General features: G+C 43.5%; 1 protein-coding gene across 1 annotated transcript in view; it reads right to left on the bottom strand.

Annotated features, from left to right (window-relative positions):
• The window catches only part of CUX2 (cut like homeobox 2), a 643,055-nt gene that overhangs the window by 88,307 nt on the left and 538,505 nt on the right, over positions 1–16,243 (bottom strand). Inside the window, exon 12 of the mRNA XM_077292557.1 lies at positions 14,257–14,315. Coding sequence (XP_077148672.1) covers positions 14,257–14,315 — 59 coding nt within the window. The remainder of the gene's footprint in view (positions 1–14,256; positions 14,316–16,243) is intronic.

Here is a 16,243-nt window from a genome sequence, read left to right as displayed (position 1 = left end):
AAAACCACACTTAAGAAGTTTATTAGCCCCTCAGGTGCTTCACGAGAACTAAAGCAATGTAGAAGGAAAAAATGAACCAATAGAAAAAATCTCGTATTGTTGCCAGGTGCCGGACGGCAGATCTCGGCGGACGCACTGCGCATGCGCCCACCATTTTCTTCTGGGAATATGACGTGCTGGGCCGTGGGATGGAGCCGGGGGGTCTGGGAACACCAGAGGTACAAGGGGGGGGGGGGGTTCGAGGGACCCCATATTCTCTCTCCTCCGGCGATCACAACACTGGGAACGGTAAAAACTAATCCGAATCATGTTCTCTGGGGTCTTGGCTACCCTCTGTACCTGAAACCCCAGAGAGTTTCCAAAGCTGGGGGGCGCTATACCCTTATTTCTCAGTGCTGTTAAAAAGCGGCACTGAGGAATAAGTACCTTTAACTACCGCCGTTAAAAGGCATATCAGCGGTCGTTAAGGGGTTAAAAGCTGATCTTAAAAATGTATTACATATGGATTGCATTTGCATGTCATAAGGATGCTAGGTGAGAACAAAAAAGCACACTCGCATTGCACTCTAATATGGCATACGGATGATAGGTGAGAAAAAAAACACATGACACTCTCTAACTTTTCTGGCTGAGAATCTCAGCTACTTTATATACACAGATGTAAGCGAACCCTTAGCCAAAAGCTGGGAGTGATTGCAGGAGACTTTGATGTGGATAAAGAGGCCATCTCATCCTCTATTAGCAGCATCGGACTCTTCATGATAAGCCATCTAGACCTGTAAGAATACGCATACATGTCTTTTTCAAGTGGCCAAAAATGGCAATTTTTAAAGCATAAGACACTTCAGATGACTTCCTTTTCTCTGTTTTTTAACCCTAAAGTATCTATCAATTAGTGTTTTTGCTCATATGCAGAGAGCTTTTTTGTATTTTTGGACTGCCAGTGGATTTTGTGAGAGTTTTTTTCAGCTTTTTTGTGCTGGCATTTTCCAGATTTTTTTTTAAACTCCATTTAACAATGAAAAAACCTCTTGCGGTTTTTCAAACAAAAACACTTACAAAACACTCAAACAGTCATACAACATACTGGCTTCTCAGAGTATGGCGCGTCTCGCAAGCAGAAAACATCTGAAGAATGTTCATCTCACTTCTTTTAACAGCTCAAAAGCTGGAACATATGAACAAGTCATTTTTAAATAGAAATCAATATATTCATTCTTTTCTGCATTTTATGGGCACATTTTCAGGCAGTTTTTGGGGTGGACCTGTGTTGTGAACTCTGTTTTTGGGCTCCCTCTTGTGGTCACAAGTGGTACTGTGTGAGTGCTATCTTTGGGCTCCCTCTGGTGGCTCTTTTTGTCATTCTGCAGGTCTGTGGCTGGGATCAGCTGTCTCGTTATCTGCTAGTTGGTTTCCTATTTAGCTCACCTGGACTTTCAGTTGTTGCCTGCTGTCGATGTATTCAGTGCTATTTTGATCTCTCCTGACTACCTTCGTTATCAGTCTCTCCAAGAGAAGCTAAGTTTCTGTTTGTTCATTTTTTGATCATCAGTGTTCAATATGTTTCTTGGTTTATTATCTGTCCTTGTCCAGCTTGCTAATATGTGATTTCCTTGCTTGCTGGTAGCTCTAGAGGGCTGAGTTTCTCCCCTCACACCGTTAGTTGGTGTGGGGGTTCTTGAATTCTCAGCGTGGATATTTTGTATAGGGTTTTCTACTGACCGCACAGTTTCCTATCTGTCTTCTGCTATCTAGTACTAGCGGGCCTCATTTGCTGAATCTGTTTTCATTTCTACGTTTGTATTTTCCCCTTACCTCACCGTTATTATTTGTTGGGGGCTTTCTATATCTTTGGGGTTATTTCTCTGAGGCAAGTGAGGTCTTACTTTCTATCTCTAGGGGTAGCTAGTTTCTCAGGCTGCGTCGTGACGTCTAGGAATTCAGGCACGTTCACCGGCTACCTTTAGTGTGTTTGGTTAGAATCAGGATTGCGGTCAGTCCAGTTACCACCTCCCTAGAGCTCGTTCTATGTTCAGTTACTTAGCTCGTCAGTTCTGTGATCCTCAGCCACTAAGGATCATAACAGACCTGCTCCAAACCCACCTGAAAATAAAATGTTATCTCAATATAATCTAACGGCTCATGCACACGTTCATGCAAATCGATCTGATGTTGGACAGCAATCCATGGTGGTTCAAGATCAGACTGATCTAAGGGTTGAGAGAAATCCTGTAACTGAGGATATCCCGGCATCACCATCGTATTAAAGGGGCCACGGATCTTTTTTTATGGGGTCACTCCACAATCTAAATGGTAATTTTTAACCCCTTCACCCCGAAGCCTGTTGTTCACCTAACTGACACGGCCAATTTTTACAATTCTGACCACTGTCACTTTATGAGGTCATAACTCTAAAACGCTTCAACGGATCTTGGTGATTCTGAGATTGTTTTCTCCTGACATATTGTACTTTATGATAGTGGTAAAACTTCTTCGATATGACTTGAATTTATTTGTGAAAAAAACAGAAATTTGTCAAAAATTATGAAAATTTCGCAATTTTCAAATTTTTCGTTTTTATGCCCTTAAATTAGAGAGTTATATCACATAATATAGTTAATAAACAACATTTCCCACATGTCTGCTTTACATCAGCACAATTTTGGAAACATAATTTTTTTTTGTTAGGGAGTTATAAGGGTTAAAAGTTGAAAAGCGATTTCTCATTTTTGCAACAAAATTTGCAAAACCATTTTTTTTTACGGACCACCTCACACTTGAAGTGACTTTGAGGGGTCTATATGACAGAAAATGCCCAAAAGTCGTTGTACAATTTGTCCTGAGTACGCCGATACCCCACATGTTGGGGTAAACCATTGATTGGGCACATGGCAGAGCTCGGAAGGGAAGGAGCGCCATTTGACTTTTCAATGCAAAATTGTCTGGAATTGAGATCGGAACCCATGTCGTGTTTGGAGAGCCCCTGACGTGCCTATACAGTGGAAACCCCCACAAGTGACACCATTTTGGAAAGTAGACCCTCTAAGGAACTAATCTAGATGTGTGGTGAGCACTTTGAACCTCCAAGTGCTTCACAGAAGTTTATAATGTAGAGCCGTAAAAAAAAATGTATATTAATTTTCACAAAATTGATCTTTTTGCCCCAAATTTTTTATTTTCCCAAGGGTAGCAGGATAAATTGGACCCCAAAAGTTGTTGTGCAATTTGTCCTGAGTACGCTGATACTTCATATATGGGGATAAACCACTGTTTGGGCGCATGGCAGAGCTCGGAAGGGAAGGAGCGCCATTTGACTTTTCAATGCAAAATTGTCTGGAATTGAGATCGGAACCCATGTCGTGTTTGGAGAGCCCCTGACGTGCCTATACAGTGGAAACCCCCACAAGTGACACCATTTTGGAAAGTAGACCCTCTAAGGAACTAATCTAGATGTGTGGTGAGCACTTTGAACCTCCAAGTGCTTCACAGAAGTTTATAATGTAGAGCCGTAAAAAAAAATTAATATTAATTTTCACAAAAAATGATCTTTTTGCCCCAAATTTTTTATTTTCCCAAGGGTAGCAGGATAAATTGGACCCCAAAAGTTGTGCAATTTGTCCTGAGTACGCTGATACTTCATATATGGGGATAAACCACTGTTTGGGCGCATGGCAGAGCTCGGAAGGGAAGGAGCGCCATTTGACTTTTCAATGCAAAATTGGCTGGAATTGAGATCGGAACCCATGTCGTGTTTGGAGAGCCCCTGACGTGCCTAAACAGTGGAAACCCCCACAAGTGACACCATTTTGGAAAGAAGACCCCCTAAGGAACTTATCTAGATGTGTGGTGAGCACTTTTAACCCCCAATTGTTTCACTAAAGTTTAGAATGTAGCGCTATGAAAATTAAAAAATAATTTTTTCTTTCCACTAAATGATGTTTTAGCCCGCAATTTTTTTTCCCCAAGGGTAACAGGAGAAATTGGACAACAAAAGTTATTGTCCAATTTGTCCTGAGTACGCTGATACCCCATACATTGGGGGGAACCACTGTTTGGGCGCATGGCAGAGCTCGGAAGGGAAGGAGCGCCGTTTGAAATGCAGACTTAGATGGATTGGTCTGCAGGTGTCATGTTGCATTTGCAGAGCCCCTGATGTACCTAAGCAGTAGAAACCCCCCATAAGTGACCCCATATTGGAAACTAGACCCCCCACGGAACTTATCTAGATGTGTTGTGAGAACTTTGAACTAACAAGTGTTTCACTACAGTTTATCACGCAGAGCCGTGAAAATAAAAAATATTTTTTTTTCCACGAAAATTATATTTTAGCCCCCACGTTTTTATTTTCCCAAGGGTAACAGGAGAAATTGGACAACAAAAGTTGTTGTCCAATTTGTCCTAAGTACGCTGATACCCCATATGTGGGGGGGAACCACTGTTTGTGCGCACGGCAGAGCTCGGAAGGGAAGGAGCGCCGTTTGAAATGCAGACTTAGATGGATTGGTCTGCAGGTGTCTTGTTGCATTTGCAGAGCCCCTGATGTACCTAAACAGTAGAAACCCCCCACAAGTGACCCCATATTGGAAACTAGACCCCCCACGGAACTTATCTAGATGTGTTGTGAGAACTTTGAACCAACAAGTGTTTCACTACAGTTTATCACGCAGAGCTGTGAAAATAAAAAATATTTTTTTTTCCACGAAAATTATATTTTAGCCCCCACGTTTTTATTTTCCCAAGGGTAACAGGAGAAATTGGACAACAAAAGTTGTTGTCCAATTTGTCCTGAGTACGCTGATACCCCATATGTGGGGGGGAACCACTGTTTGTGCGCATGGCAGAGCTCGGAAGGGAAGGAGCGCCGTTTGAAATGCAGACTTAGATGGATTGGTCTGCAGGTGTCTTGTTGCATTTGCAGAGCCCCTGATGTACCTAAACAGTAGAAACCACCCACAAGTGACCCCATATTGGAAACTAGACCCCCCACGGAACTTATCTAGATGTGTTGTGAGAACTTTGAACCCCCAAGTGTTTCACTACAGTTTATAACGCAAAGCCGCGAAAATAAAAAATATATTTTTTTCCACGAAAATTATATTTTAGCCCCCACGTTTTTATTTTCCCAAGGGTAAGGCTGGTTTCACACTTGCTTTTTTATCTAAATGCGTTTTTTTAAAAAACGCATGTGTGAAAAAACGCATGTAAACGCGGTAAAACACATGCGTTTTTTAGACGCATGCGTTTTTATAGAAAAACACAAGAAAACGAGAAAAAAACAAAAAACCCTAACCCTACCCCTAACCTGAAATACGTGGCACTGAAATACGTGGCACTGAAATACGTTTATATACGTATATACGTATATAAGTGCCACGATATTTCAGTGGCCACGTATACAAGTGCCACGTATACAAGTGCCACGTATACAAGTGCCACGTATACAAGTGCCACGTATACAAGTGCCACGTATTTCACGTAAATGCCACGTATTTCACGTAAATGCCACGATATTTCAGTGCCACATATTTCACGTAAATGCCACGATATTTCAGTGCCACGCATTTCACGTAAATGCCACGATATTTCAGTGCCACGTATTTCACTGAAATGCCACGATATTTCAGTGCCACGTATTTCACTGAAATGCCACGATATTTCAGTGCCACGTATTTCACTGAAATGCCACGATATTTCAGTGCCACATTTTCACTGAAATATCGTGGCACTTAAGTACGTGGCACTGAAATATCGTGGCACTGAAAGACGTGGCACTGAAAGATGTGGCACTGAAAGACGTGGCACTGAAATATCGTGGCACTGAAAGACGTGGCACTGAAATATCGTGGCACTGAAAGACGTGGCACTGAAATATCGCGGCACTGAAAGACGTGGCACTGAAATACGTGGCACTGAAATTCGTGGCACTGAAATATCGTGGCACTGAAATATCGTGGCACTGAAATATCGTGGCACTGAAATACGTGGCACTATGACTGTCAGAAAATGTTCATTAAACGGTTAGGGGTGAGTTTAGGGGTAGGGTTAGGGTTTGGATCCCTTTATCACCTTGATGGTGGTGGGTGACTTTTCAGTGTGTGTTCTGTTTTTTTCTATAAAAACGCATGCGTTTTTAACGCAAACAAACGCGTTGAGATCGGACGCCATGTCGCGTTTGGAGAGCCCCTGATGTGCCTAAACAGTGAAAACTCCCCAATTCTAACTGAAACCCAAACCCTAACCCCAGCCCTAACCCTAGCCCTAACCCCAACCCTAACCCTAGCCCTAACCTGTTGTGGATTCTGTTTTTGGGCTCCCTCTGGTGGTTACAACTGGTACTGGGTGACTTTGGTGGGTTGCGGTCTCTGGTTTCCACCTGTCCATCATAGGCTGGGTGTTTCCTATTTAACCCGGCTTAACTGTCATTCCCTTGCCGGCTATCAATGTAATCAGAGTGTCTCTGTTTGCCTCTGCTACCTGCTCCTATAATCTGCTGGACAAGCTAAGTTCTGATTTTCCTGTTTTTTGTGTTCTGCCTTATCATGTTTTTAGTCCAGCTTGCATACATATGAATCTTTGCTGCTGGTTGCTCTAGTGGGCTGAAATTACTCCCCATGTACCATGAGTTGGCACATGGGTCCCAGTAATTTCAGGATGGTTTTTTGAAGAAAGGGTTTTTCGCTGACCGCCTAGATCTCTTTTGTATCCTTCTGCTATCTAGCTGTAGCGGGCCTCATTTTGCTAAAACTGTTTTCATACCTGCGTATGTGCCTTCCTCTTAATTCACCGTCATTATATGTGGGGGGCTACTATCCCTTTGGGGTATTTCTCTAGGAGGAAGTTAGTTCTCCGGCTGGCGCGAGACGTCTAGAGTCCCCGTAGGTACGTTCCCCGGCTGCTGATAGTGTTTGTGTTAAGTTCAGGATCGCGGTCAGCTCAGGTTCCATCACCCTAGAGCTTGTCCTATTTTTGTGCTTGCCCTTTTGGTGATTCCCTGCCATTGGAATCATGACAGTATAGCCGGCCCGAAAGTTTGGGCTGAAGCAGGAGAAAAAGAAGTGTTTAGGGGGATTTTTTTTTTTTTTCTTTCCTCAGAGTTTTGCTGCCTAGCCCTTAATTGCTGTCTAGCTGCTTCTTACCTCCTCTTAACCCTTGAATGGCTCTGACCTTAGCTGTTTAACATGGATGTCCAGAGTTTGGCTTCCAGCCTGAATAATCTTGCTGCTAAGGTTCAAAACATACAGGATTTTGTTGTTCACACTCCTATGTCTGAACCTAGAATTCCTATTCCAGAGTTTTTTTCTGGAGATAGATCTACCTTCTTGAATTTCAGGAACAATTGCAAATTGTTTCTTTCTTTGAAATCTCGCTCCTCTGGAGACCCTGCTCAGCAGGTCAAGATTGTTATATCTTTCCTGCGGGGTGACCCTCAGAATTGGGCATTTGCATTGGCACCAGGGGATCCTGCATTGCTCAGTGTGGATGCGTTTTTTCTGGCACTGGGATTGCTCTATGAGAAACCTAACCTGGAGATTCAGGCTGAAAAGGCTTTATTGGCCCTCTCTCAGGGGCATGATGAAGCGGAAGTATATTGTCAAAAATTTCGGAAATGGTCGGTGCTTACTCAGTGGAATGAGTGCGCCCTGGCTGCAAACTTCAGAAATGGTCTTTCTGAGGCCATTAAGGATATTATGGTGGGGTTCCCTGCGCCTACAGGTCTGAATGAGTCTATGACTATGGCCATTCAGATTGATCGGCGTTTACGGGAGCGCAAACCTGTGCACCAGTTGGCGGTGTCTTCTGAACAGGCACCTGAGACTATGCAATGTGATAGAATTCAGTCCAGAAGTGAACGGCAAAATTATAGGCGGAAAAATGGATTGTGTTTTTATTGTGGTGATTCAGCTCATGTTATCTCAGCATGCTCTAAACGCACAAAAAAGGTTGATAAATCTTTTGCCATTAGTACTCTGCAGTCTAAGTTCATTTTGTCTGTAACTCTGATTTGTTCACTGTCATCCATTTCCGTCGATGCCTATGTGGATTCGGGCGCTGCCCTGAGTCTTATGGATTGGTCATTTGCCAAACGCTGCGGTTTTAGTCTGGAGCCTCTGGAAGTTCCTATTCCTTTGAAGGGAATTGACTCTACACCATTGGCTATGAATAATCCGCAGTACTGGACACAAGTGACCATGCGCATGACTCCCGTTCATCAGGAGGTGATTCGCTTCCTTGTACTGTATAATTTACATGATGTACTAGTGCTTGGTCTGCCATGGTTACAAACTCATAATCCAGTCCTGGATTGGAAAACAATGTCTGTGTTAAGCTGGGGATGTCAGGGGGTTCATGATGATGCACCTCTGAGTTCAATCGCTTCATCTACTCCTTCTGAGGTCCCTGCGTTTTTGTCTGACTATCGGGATGTTTTTGAGGAGCCTAAGCTCAATTCGCTCCCTCCTCATAGGGATTGTGACTGTGCTATAGATTTAATTCCTGGCAGTAAGTTCCCTAAGGGTCGTTTATTTAATCTGTCAGTGCCAGAGCATACTGCTATGCGGAATTATATTAAGGAGTCCTTGGAAAAGGGATATATCCGTCCATCTTCGTCCCCTCTGGGAGCAGGTTTTTTTTTCGTGGCTAAAAAAGATGGTTCCCTGAGGCCTTGTATAGATTATCGCCTTCTGAATAAGATTACAGTCAAATATCAGTATCCATTGCCATTATTGACTGATTTGTTTGCTCGCATTAAGGGGGCTAGGTGGTTCACTAAGATAGATCTTCGCGGTGCGTATAATCTTGTGCGGATAAAGCAGGGTGATGAGTGGAAAACCGCATTTAATACGCCTGAGGGCCATTTTGAGTATTTGGTAATGCCTTTTGGACTTTCTAATGCTCCTTCAGTCTTTCAGTCCTTTATGCACAATATTTTCCGTGAATATCTGGATAAGTTTATGATTGTGTATTTGGATGATATTTTGTTTTTTTCTGATGACTGGGAGTCTCATGTTCTACAGGTAATGAAGGTGTTTCAAGTCCTGCGGGCCAATTCTTTGTTTGTGAAGGGCTCAAAATGTCTCTTCGGAGTTCAGAAGATTTCTTTTTTGGGGTACATTTTTTCTCCTTCTACTATTGAGATGGATCCCGTCAAGGTTCAGGCGATCTGTGACTGGACACAACCTACATCTGTTAAGAGTCTTCAGAGGTTCTTGGGTTTTGCTAATTTTTATCGTCGTTTCATTGCTAATTTTTCCAGTGTTGTTAAACCTTTGACTGATTTGACTAAGAAAGGTGCTGATGTTGCTGATTGGTCTCCTACGGCTGTGGAGGCATTTCAGGAACTTAAGCGCCGGTTTTCTTCTGCTCCTGTGTTATGTCAACCAGATGTTTCACTTCCTTTTCAGGTTGAGGTTGATGCTTCCGAGATTGGAGCGGGGGCGGTTTTGTCACAGAGAAGTTCCGATGGCTCGGTGATGAAGCCATGTGCGTTCTTTTCTAGAAAATTCTCGCCCGCCGAGCAGAATTATGATGTGGGTAATCGGGAGCTTTTGGCCATGAAGTGGGCATTTGAGGAGTGGCGTCATTGGCTTGAGGGTGCTAGACATCGTGTGGTGGTCTTGACTGATCACAAAAATCTGATTTACCTTGAGTCTGCCAGGCGTCTGAATCCTAGACAGGCTCGTTGGTCATTGTTTTTTTCTCGTTTCAATTTTGTGGTTTCATACCTGCCAGGTTCAAAGAATGTGAAGGCAGATGCTCTTTCCAGGAGTTTTGTGCCTGACTCTCCTGGAGACTCTGGGCCTACTGGTATCCTTAGGGATGAGGTAATATTGTCCGCCGTCTCCCCAGACTTGCGACGTGCATTGCAGGAGTTTCAGGCGGATAAACCTGATCGTTGTCCACCAGAAAGACTGTTTGTTCCGGATGATTGGACCAGTAGAGTCATCTCCGAGGTCCATTCTTCTGCATTGGCTGGTCATCCTGGAATATTTGGTACTAGAGACTTGGTGGCCAGGTCTTTTTGGTGGCCTTCCTTGTCAAGGGATGTGCGTACCTTTGTGCAGTCTTGTGAAGTGTGTGCTCGGGCTAAGCCTTGCTGTTCTCGGGCCAGTGGGTTGTTGTTATCCTTGCCTATCCCGAAGAGGCCTTGGACGCACATTTCCATGGATTTTATTTCAGATCTCCCTGTCTCACAGAAAATGTCCGTCATCTGGGTTGTGTGTGACCGCTTTTCTAAGATGGTTCATTTGGTACCCTTGCCTAAGTTGCCTTCCTCCTCTGAGTTGGTCCCTTTGTTTTTTCAGAACGTGGTTCGTTTGCATGGGATTCCGGAGAATATCGTTTCTGACAGGGGATCCCAGTTTGTGTCTAGATTTTGGCGGACGTTTTGTGCTAAGATGGGCATTAATTTGTCTTTCTCGTCTGCATTCCATCCTCAGACGAATGGCCAGACGGAGCGAACTAATCAGACCTTGGAAACTTATTTAAGGTGTTTTGTTTCTGCTGATCAAGATGACTGGGTTGTCTTTTTGCCGCTGGCCGAATTTGCCCTTAATAATCGGGCTAGTTCTGCCACTTTGGTTTCTCCTTTCTTTTGTAATTCGGGGTTTCATCCTCGTTTTTCCTCTGGTCAGGTGGAGCCTTCGGATTGTCCTGGAGTGGACGTGGTGGTGGACAGGCTACATCAGATTTGGAATCAGGTGGTGGACAATTTAAAGTTGTCTCAGGAGAAGCAGTTTGCTAATCGCCGTCGCCGCGTGGGTCCCCGACTTCGTGTTGGGGACTTGGTGTGGTTGTCTTCTCGTTTTGTCCCTATGAAGGTCTCTTCTCCTAAGTTCAAGCCTCGGTTCATCGGTCCTTATAAGATCTTGGAGATTCTTAACCCTGTGTCTTTTCGTTTGGATCTCCCAGCATCGTTTGCTATTCATAATGTGTTCCATCGGTCGTTATTGCGGAGGTATGAGGTGCCCGTTGTTCCTTCGGTTGAGCCTCCTGCTCCGGTGCTGGTGGAGGGAGAATTGGAGTATGTTGTTGAGAAGATCTTGGATTCTGTGTTTCCAGACGCAAACTCCAGTATTTGGTTAAGTGGAAGGGTTATGGTCAGGAGGATAATTCCTGGGTGGTCGCCTCTGATGTTCATGCGACTGATTTGGTCCGCGCCTTCCATAGAGCTCATCCTGATCGCCCTGGGGGTTCTCGTGAGGGTTCGGTGACCCCTCCTCAAGGGGGGGGTACTGTTGTGGATTCTGTTTTTGGGCTCCCTCTGGTGGTTACAACTGGTACTGGGTGACTTTGGTGGGTTGCGGTCTCTGGTTTCCACCTGTCCATCATAGGCTGGGTGTTTCCTATTTAACCTGGCTTTCCTGTCATTCCCTTGCCGGCTATCAATGTAATCAGAGTGTCTCTGTTTGCCTCTGCTACCTGCTCCTATAATCTGCTGGACAAGCTAAGTTCTGATTTTCCTGTTTTTTGTGTTCTGCCTTATCATGTTTTTAGTCCAGCTTGCATACATATGAATCTTTGCTGCTGGTTGCTCTAGTGGGCTGAAATTACTCCCCATGTACCATGAGTTGGCACATGGGTCCCAGTAATTTCAAGATGGTTTTTTGAAGAAAGGGTTTTTCGCTGACCGCCTAGATCTCTTTTGTATCCTTCTGCTATCTAGCTGTAGCGGGCCTCATTTTGCTAAAACTGTTTTCATACCTGCGTATGTGCCTTCCTCTTAATTCACCGTCATTATATGTGGGGGGCTACTATCCCTTTGGGGTATTTCTCTAGGAGGCAAGAGAGGTCTGCTTTTCATCTTCTAGGGGAAGTTAGTTCTCCGGCTGGCGCGAGACGTCTAGAGTCCCCGTAGGTACGTTCCCCGGCTGCTGATAGTGTTTGTGTTAAGTTCAGGATCGCGGTCAGCTCAGGTTCCATCACCCTAGAGCTTGTCCTATTTTTGTGCTTGCCCTTTTGGTGATTCCCTGCCATTGGAATCATGACACTAACCCTAGTCCTAACCCTAGCGCTACTTTCACACTAGCGTTTTTTTGCATACGTCGCAATGCGTCGTTTTGGCGAAAAAACGCATCCTGCAAAGTCATCTGCAGGATGCGTTTTTTCCCCATAGACTAACATTAGCGACATATTGACACACGTCACAAGCGTCGTGCGACGGTTGCGTCGTGTTGTGGCGGACCGCCGGCAGCAACAAACGTTACATGTAACTTTTTTTGTGCCGACGGTCCACCATTTCCGACCGCGCATGCGCGGCTGGAACTCCGCGTGGAAAAACAGCATCCGCTGCCCCCGTTGTGCGGCGCTTGCACAGTATGCGTCGGTATGTCGGGCCGACGCAGCGCGACGGCCCCGTACTGACGCTAGTGTGAAAGTAGCCTAACGGGAAAATGGAAATAAATATATATTTTTAAATTGTATAATTTTTCCCTAACTAAGGGGGTGATGAAGGGGGATTTGATTTACTTTTATAGCGGGTTTATTAGCGGATTTTTATGATTGGCAGCCGTCACACACTAAAAGACGCTTTTTATTGCAAAAAATAGTTTTTGCATCACCACATTTTGAGAGCTATAATTTTTCCAGATTTTGGTCCACAGAGTCATGTGAGATCTTGTTTTTTGCGGGACGAGTTGACGTTTTTATTGATACCATTTTCGGGTACATGACATTTTTTGATCGCTTTTTATTCCGATTTTTGGGAGGCGGAATGAACAAAAATCAGCAATTCCTGAAATTCTTTTAGGGGGGGCGTTTATACCGTTCCGCGTTTGGTAAAAAGGATAAAGCAGTTTTATTCTTCGGGTCAGTACGATTACAGCGATACCTCATTTATGTAATTTTTTTATGTTTTGGCGCTTTTACACAATAAAAACTATTTTATATAAAAAAATAATTTTTTTGCATCGCTTTATTCTGAGAGCTATAACTTTTTAATTTTTCTGCTGATGATGCTGTATGGCGGCTTTTTTTTTGCGGGACAAGATGACGTTTTCAGCGGTACCATGCTTATTTATATCCGTCTTTTTGATCGCGTGTTATTCCACTTTTTGTTTGGCGGTATGAGAATAAAGCGTTGTTTTTTTGCCTCGTTTTTTTTTTTTTTTTACGGTGTTCACTGAAGGGGTTAACTAGTGATATAGTTTTATAGGTGGGGTCGTTACGGACGCGGCGATACCAAATATGTGTACTTTTATTGTGTGATTTTTTTTTTATTTAGATAAAGATATGTATTTATGGGAATTTTTTTTTTTTTTTTCTTTATTTAGGAATTTTTTTTTATTTTTTATTTACACATGTGGAAAATTTTTTTTTTTAACTTTTTTACTTTGTCCCAGGAGGGGACATCACAGATCAGTGATCAGACAGTGTGCACAGCACTCTGTCTGATCACCGATGTGACAGGCACGTTCCACAGGCTTGCCGGCGCCTGCTATGAGGATTCTCAGCAGACGCCGGCAAGCAGGGTCATCTCATGACCCGGAAGGAGTCCCGCGGCCATCTTGGATCCAGGGACTCCTTCCAGGTCACCGGAGCAGCGCGATCTCATCGCGTTGCTCCGGTGGGAGAGCGCAGGGAGCCCCCGTCCCTGCGCGATCCCCCTCTATGCCGCTGTCACTATTGACAGTGGCATCAGAGGGGTTAAATGCCCGCGATCGGTGACAGCGCCGATCGTGGGCATTGCTGCGGGGTGTCAGCTGTCATATACAGCTGACACCCGCACCCGATCACCGCGGCGCTCAGCGCGAGACCGCGGTGATCGATGCGCCGTACTAGTACTGCGGCTGTCAGTAATGCAGTGCCGGCAGCGCAGTACTAGTACGGCGCATGTCGGGAAGGGGTTAATAAAAAAAGAATTAAAAAATCAAATTTTGTTATGAAATATCTGTATTAGTAGAAAAAAAGATAATATGACAAAAATACAATTTCTCTGGGGCAATAAATGCAAAAATATGAAATACTCCCTCTGTAAACTCTACCTACCTCTAAGGTATAAATAAAGATGATAGCTTCGTATGGCTGTGCAATTAACACTTCTAGTAGATGTATAGGTTTTATACAATAAAAGATGGATATGTATTTTGTGCTTGACAGAAGGGTAAATATATACAGCACTGTAATAGGTATAAACAACCCCTAGTGACGCCGCCATCTTATTTATTACATTATAAACCTGAGAGCGTGGAGTGTTCCCCATAGCACATTATTAATCAGCGTGATAGAGAACACAATTGCAGAGCGAGGTATGAATCTCACCTTAGCTCCGTTTTAATTTCTTCGTAATCTGACTGACTTCGCAACTTCTCTTCCAATTTCTGCAGAAGAGTCAAAATTGGAAAATAAAGTATATGAGTCAACAGGCCCTCCACATCAGGTCATATGTAGTATTCAGAGATATGAATATATCCAATCCAGGCAATGCCTTATGAGCTAAATACAGAAGCTGCACAAGTCTAGTAGTTTCCTACAATATACCAGTATATACGGCTCAGAATACACTTTTTAATATATTTCTTTGTACTAATCCATAGAACAATACTAAAAAAAAGGATAGCGATGTATACTGGCCTCAGGGAGGCTAAGAGGTCAACATTTTGAGCTCGGTTTGGTGTAAAGAATTGTTCATGTGGTTTACACCAAGCTAAGCTCTTAAAGGAAAGTTATCAGAAAATGACCTATTGTATTAATCAGGTTTTTGTGTTACATGTATTTTAAAAAAGATTGGCAATTTATTTTTTACATAACTCAATCCATATAAAAAATCTTAGAATTTTCACAATAGCCATTGATGCTAACAACCTTTTGTTTCAGGAAACAACACATGTACATAGTCATAATATTCCAATCTCAACCCCATATTTTGCATTGAAGTATCTAATGAGATTGTGCAAATGGTCTTTGTGAAGGGAAGGGTGATCAATGAGTGGAACCAGCTGCCACGAGAGGTGGTGAGTTCTCCTTCCATGGAAGTTTTCAAACAGAGGCTGGACAGACATATGTCTGGGAAGATTTAGTGAATCCTGCTTTGAGCAGGGGATTGGACCAGATAACCCAGGAGGTCCCTTCCAACTCTATCATTCTATTATTCTATGGATCAGGGTTAGGTGTGATAATGACCATGCTAACTGGTGGATCCTAGCATTGTAATCCTGCCTGGGATAATGAGGAGTCTGCTGTAAACGTTTCCCGAAAGGCCAGAAAGTGTGAATCTAAAAATCCCCAATGGCCAGTGAGAAAATTGCTTTTTATTTAAATAAATATTGCATTATGAAAAAAAAAATTGCCAAAAAAGTTTTATACAAACATATACAGTTGTGGCCAAAAGTATTGACACCCCTGCAATTCTGTCAGATAATACTCAGTTTCTTCCTGAAAATGATTGCAAACACAAATTCTTTGTTATTATTATCTTCATTTAATTTGTCTTAAATGAAAAAACACAAAAAGAATTGTCCTAAAGCCAAATTGGATATAATTCCACACCAAACATAAAAAAGGGGGTGGACAAAAGTATTGGCACTGTTCGAAAAATCATGTGATGCTTCTCTAATTTGTGTTATTAACAGCACCTGTAACTTACCTGTGGCACCTAATAGGAGTTGGCAATAACTAAATCACACTTGCAGCCAGTTGACATGGATTAAAGTTGACTCAACCTCTGTCCTGTGTCCTTGTGTGTACCACATTGAGCATGGAGAAAAGAAAGAAGACCAAAGAACTGTCTGAGGACTTGAGAATCCAAATTGTGAGGAAGCATGAGCAATCTCAAGGCTACAAGTCCATCTCCAAAGACCTGACTGTTCCTGTGTCTACCGTGCGCAGTGTCACCAAGAAGTTTAAAGCCCATGGCACTGTGGCTAACCTCCCTAGATGTGAACGGAAAAGAAAAATTGACAAGAGATTTCAACGCAAGATTGTGCGGATGTTGGATAAAGAACCTCGACTAACATCCGAACAAGTTCAAGCTGCCCTGCAGTCCGAGGGTGTAAGGCTACGTTCACATTTGCGTTGTGCGCCGCAGCGTCGGCGCCGCAGCGCACAACGCAAACAAAAATGCGGCAAAACGCACGCTAAAACGCTGCGTTTTGCGCCGCATGCGTCGTTTTTGGCCGAAAGTTGGACGCAAAAAAAATGCAACTTGATGCGTTTCTTGCGTCCAACGCTTGCGGCCATGCGGCGCAAAACGCAGCACAACGCATGTCCATGCGCCCCCATGTTAAATATAGGGGCGCATGACGCATGC

The sequence above is a fragment of the Ranitomeya variabilis genome, chromosome 1 (assembly GCF_051348905.1).
Source record: "Ranitomeya variabilis isolate aRanVar5 chromosome 1, aRanVar5.hap1, whole genome shotgun sequence".
Lineage (NCBI taxonomy): Eukaryota > Metazoa > Chordata > Amphibia > Anura > Dendrobatidae > Ranitomeya > Ranitomeya variabilis.
The sequence above is the reverse complement of the archived record's forward strand: the minus strand, read 5'-3'. Positions and strand labels throughout refer to the sequence as shown.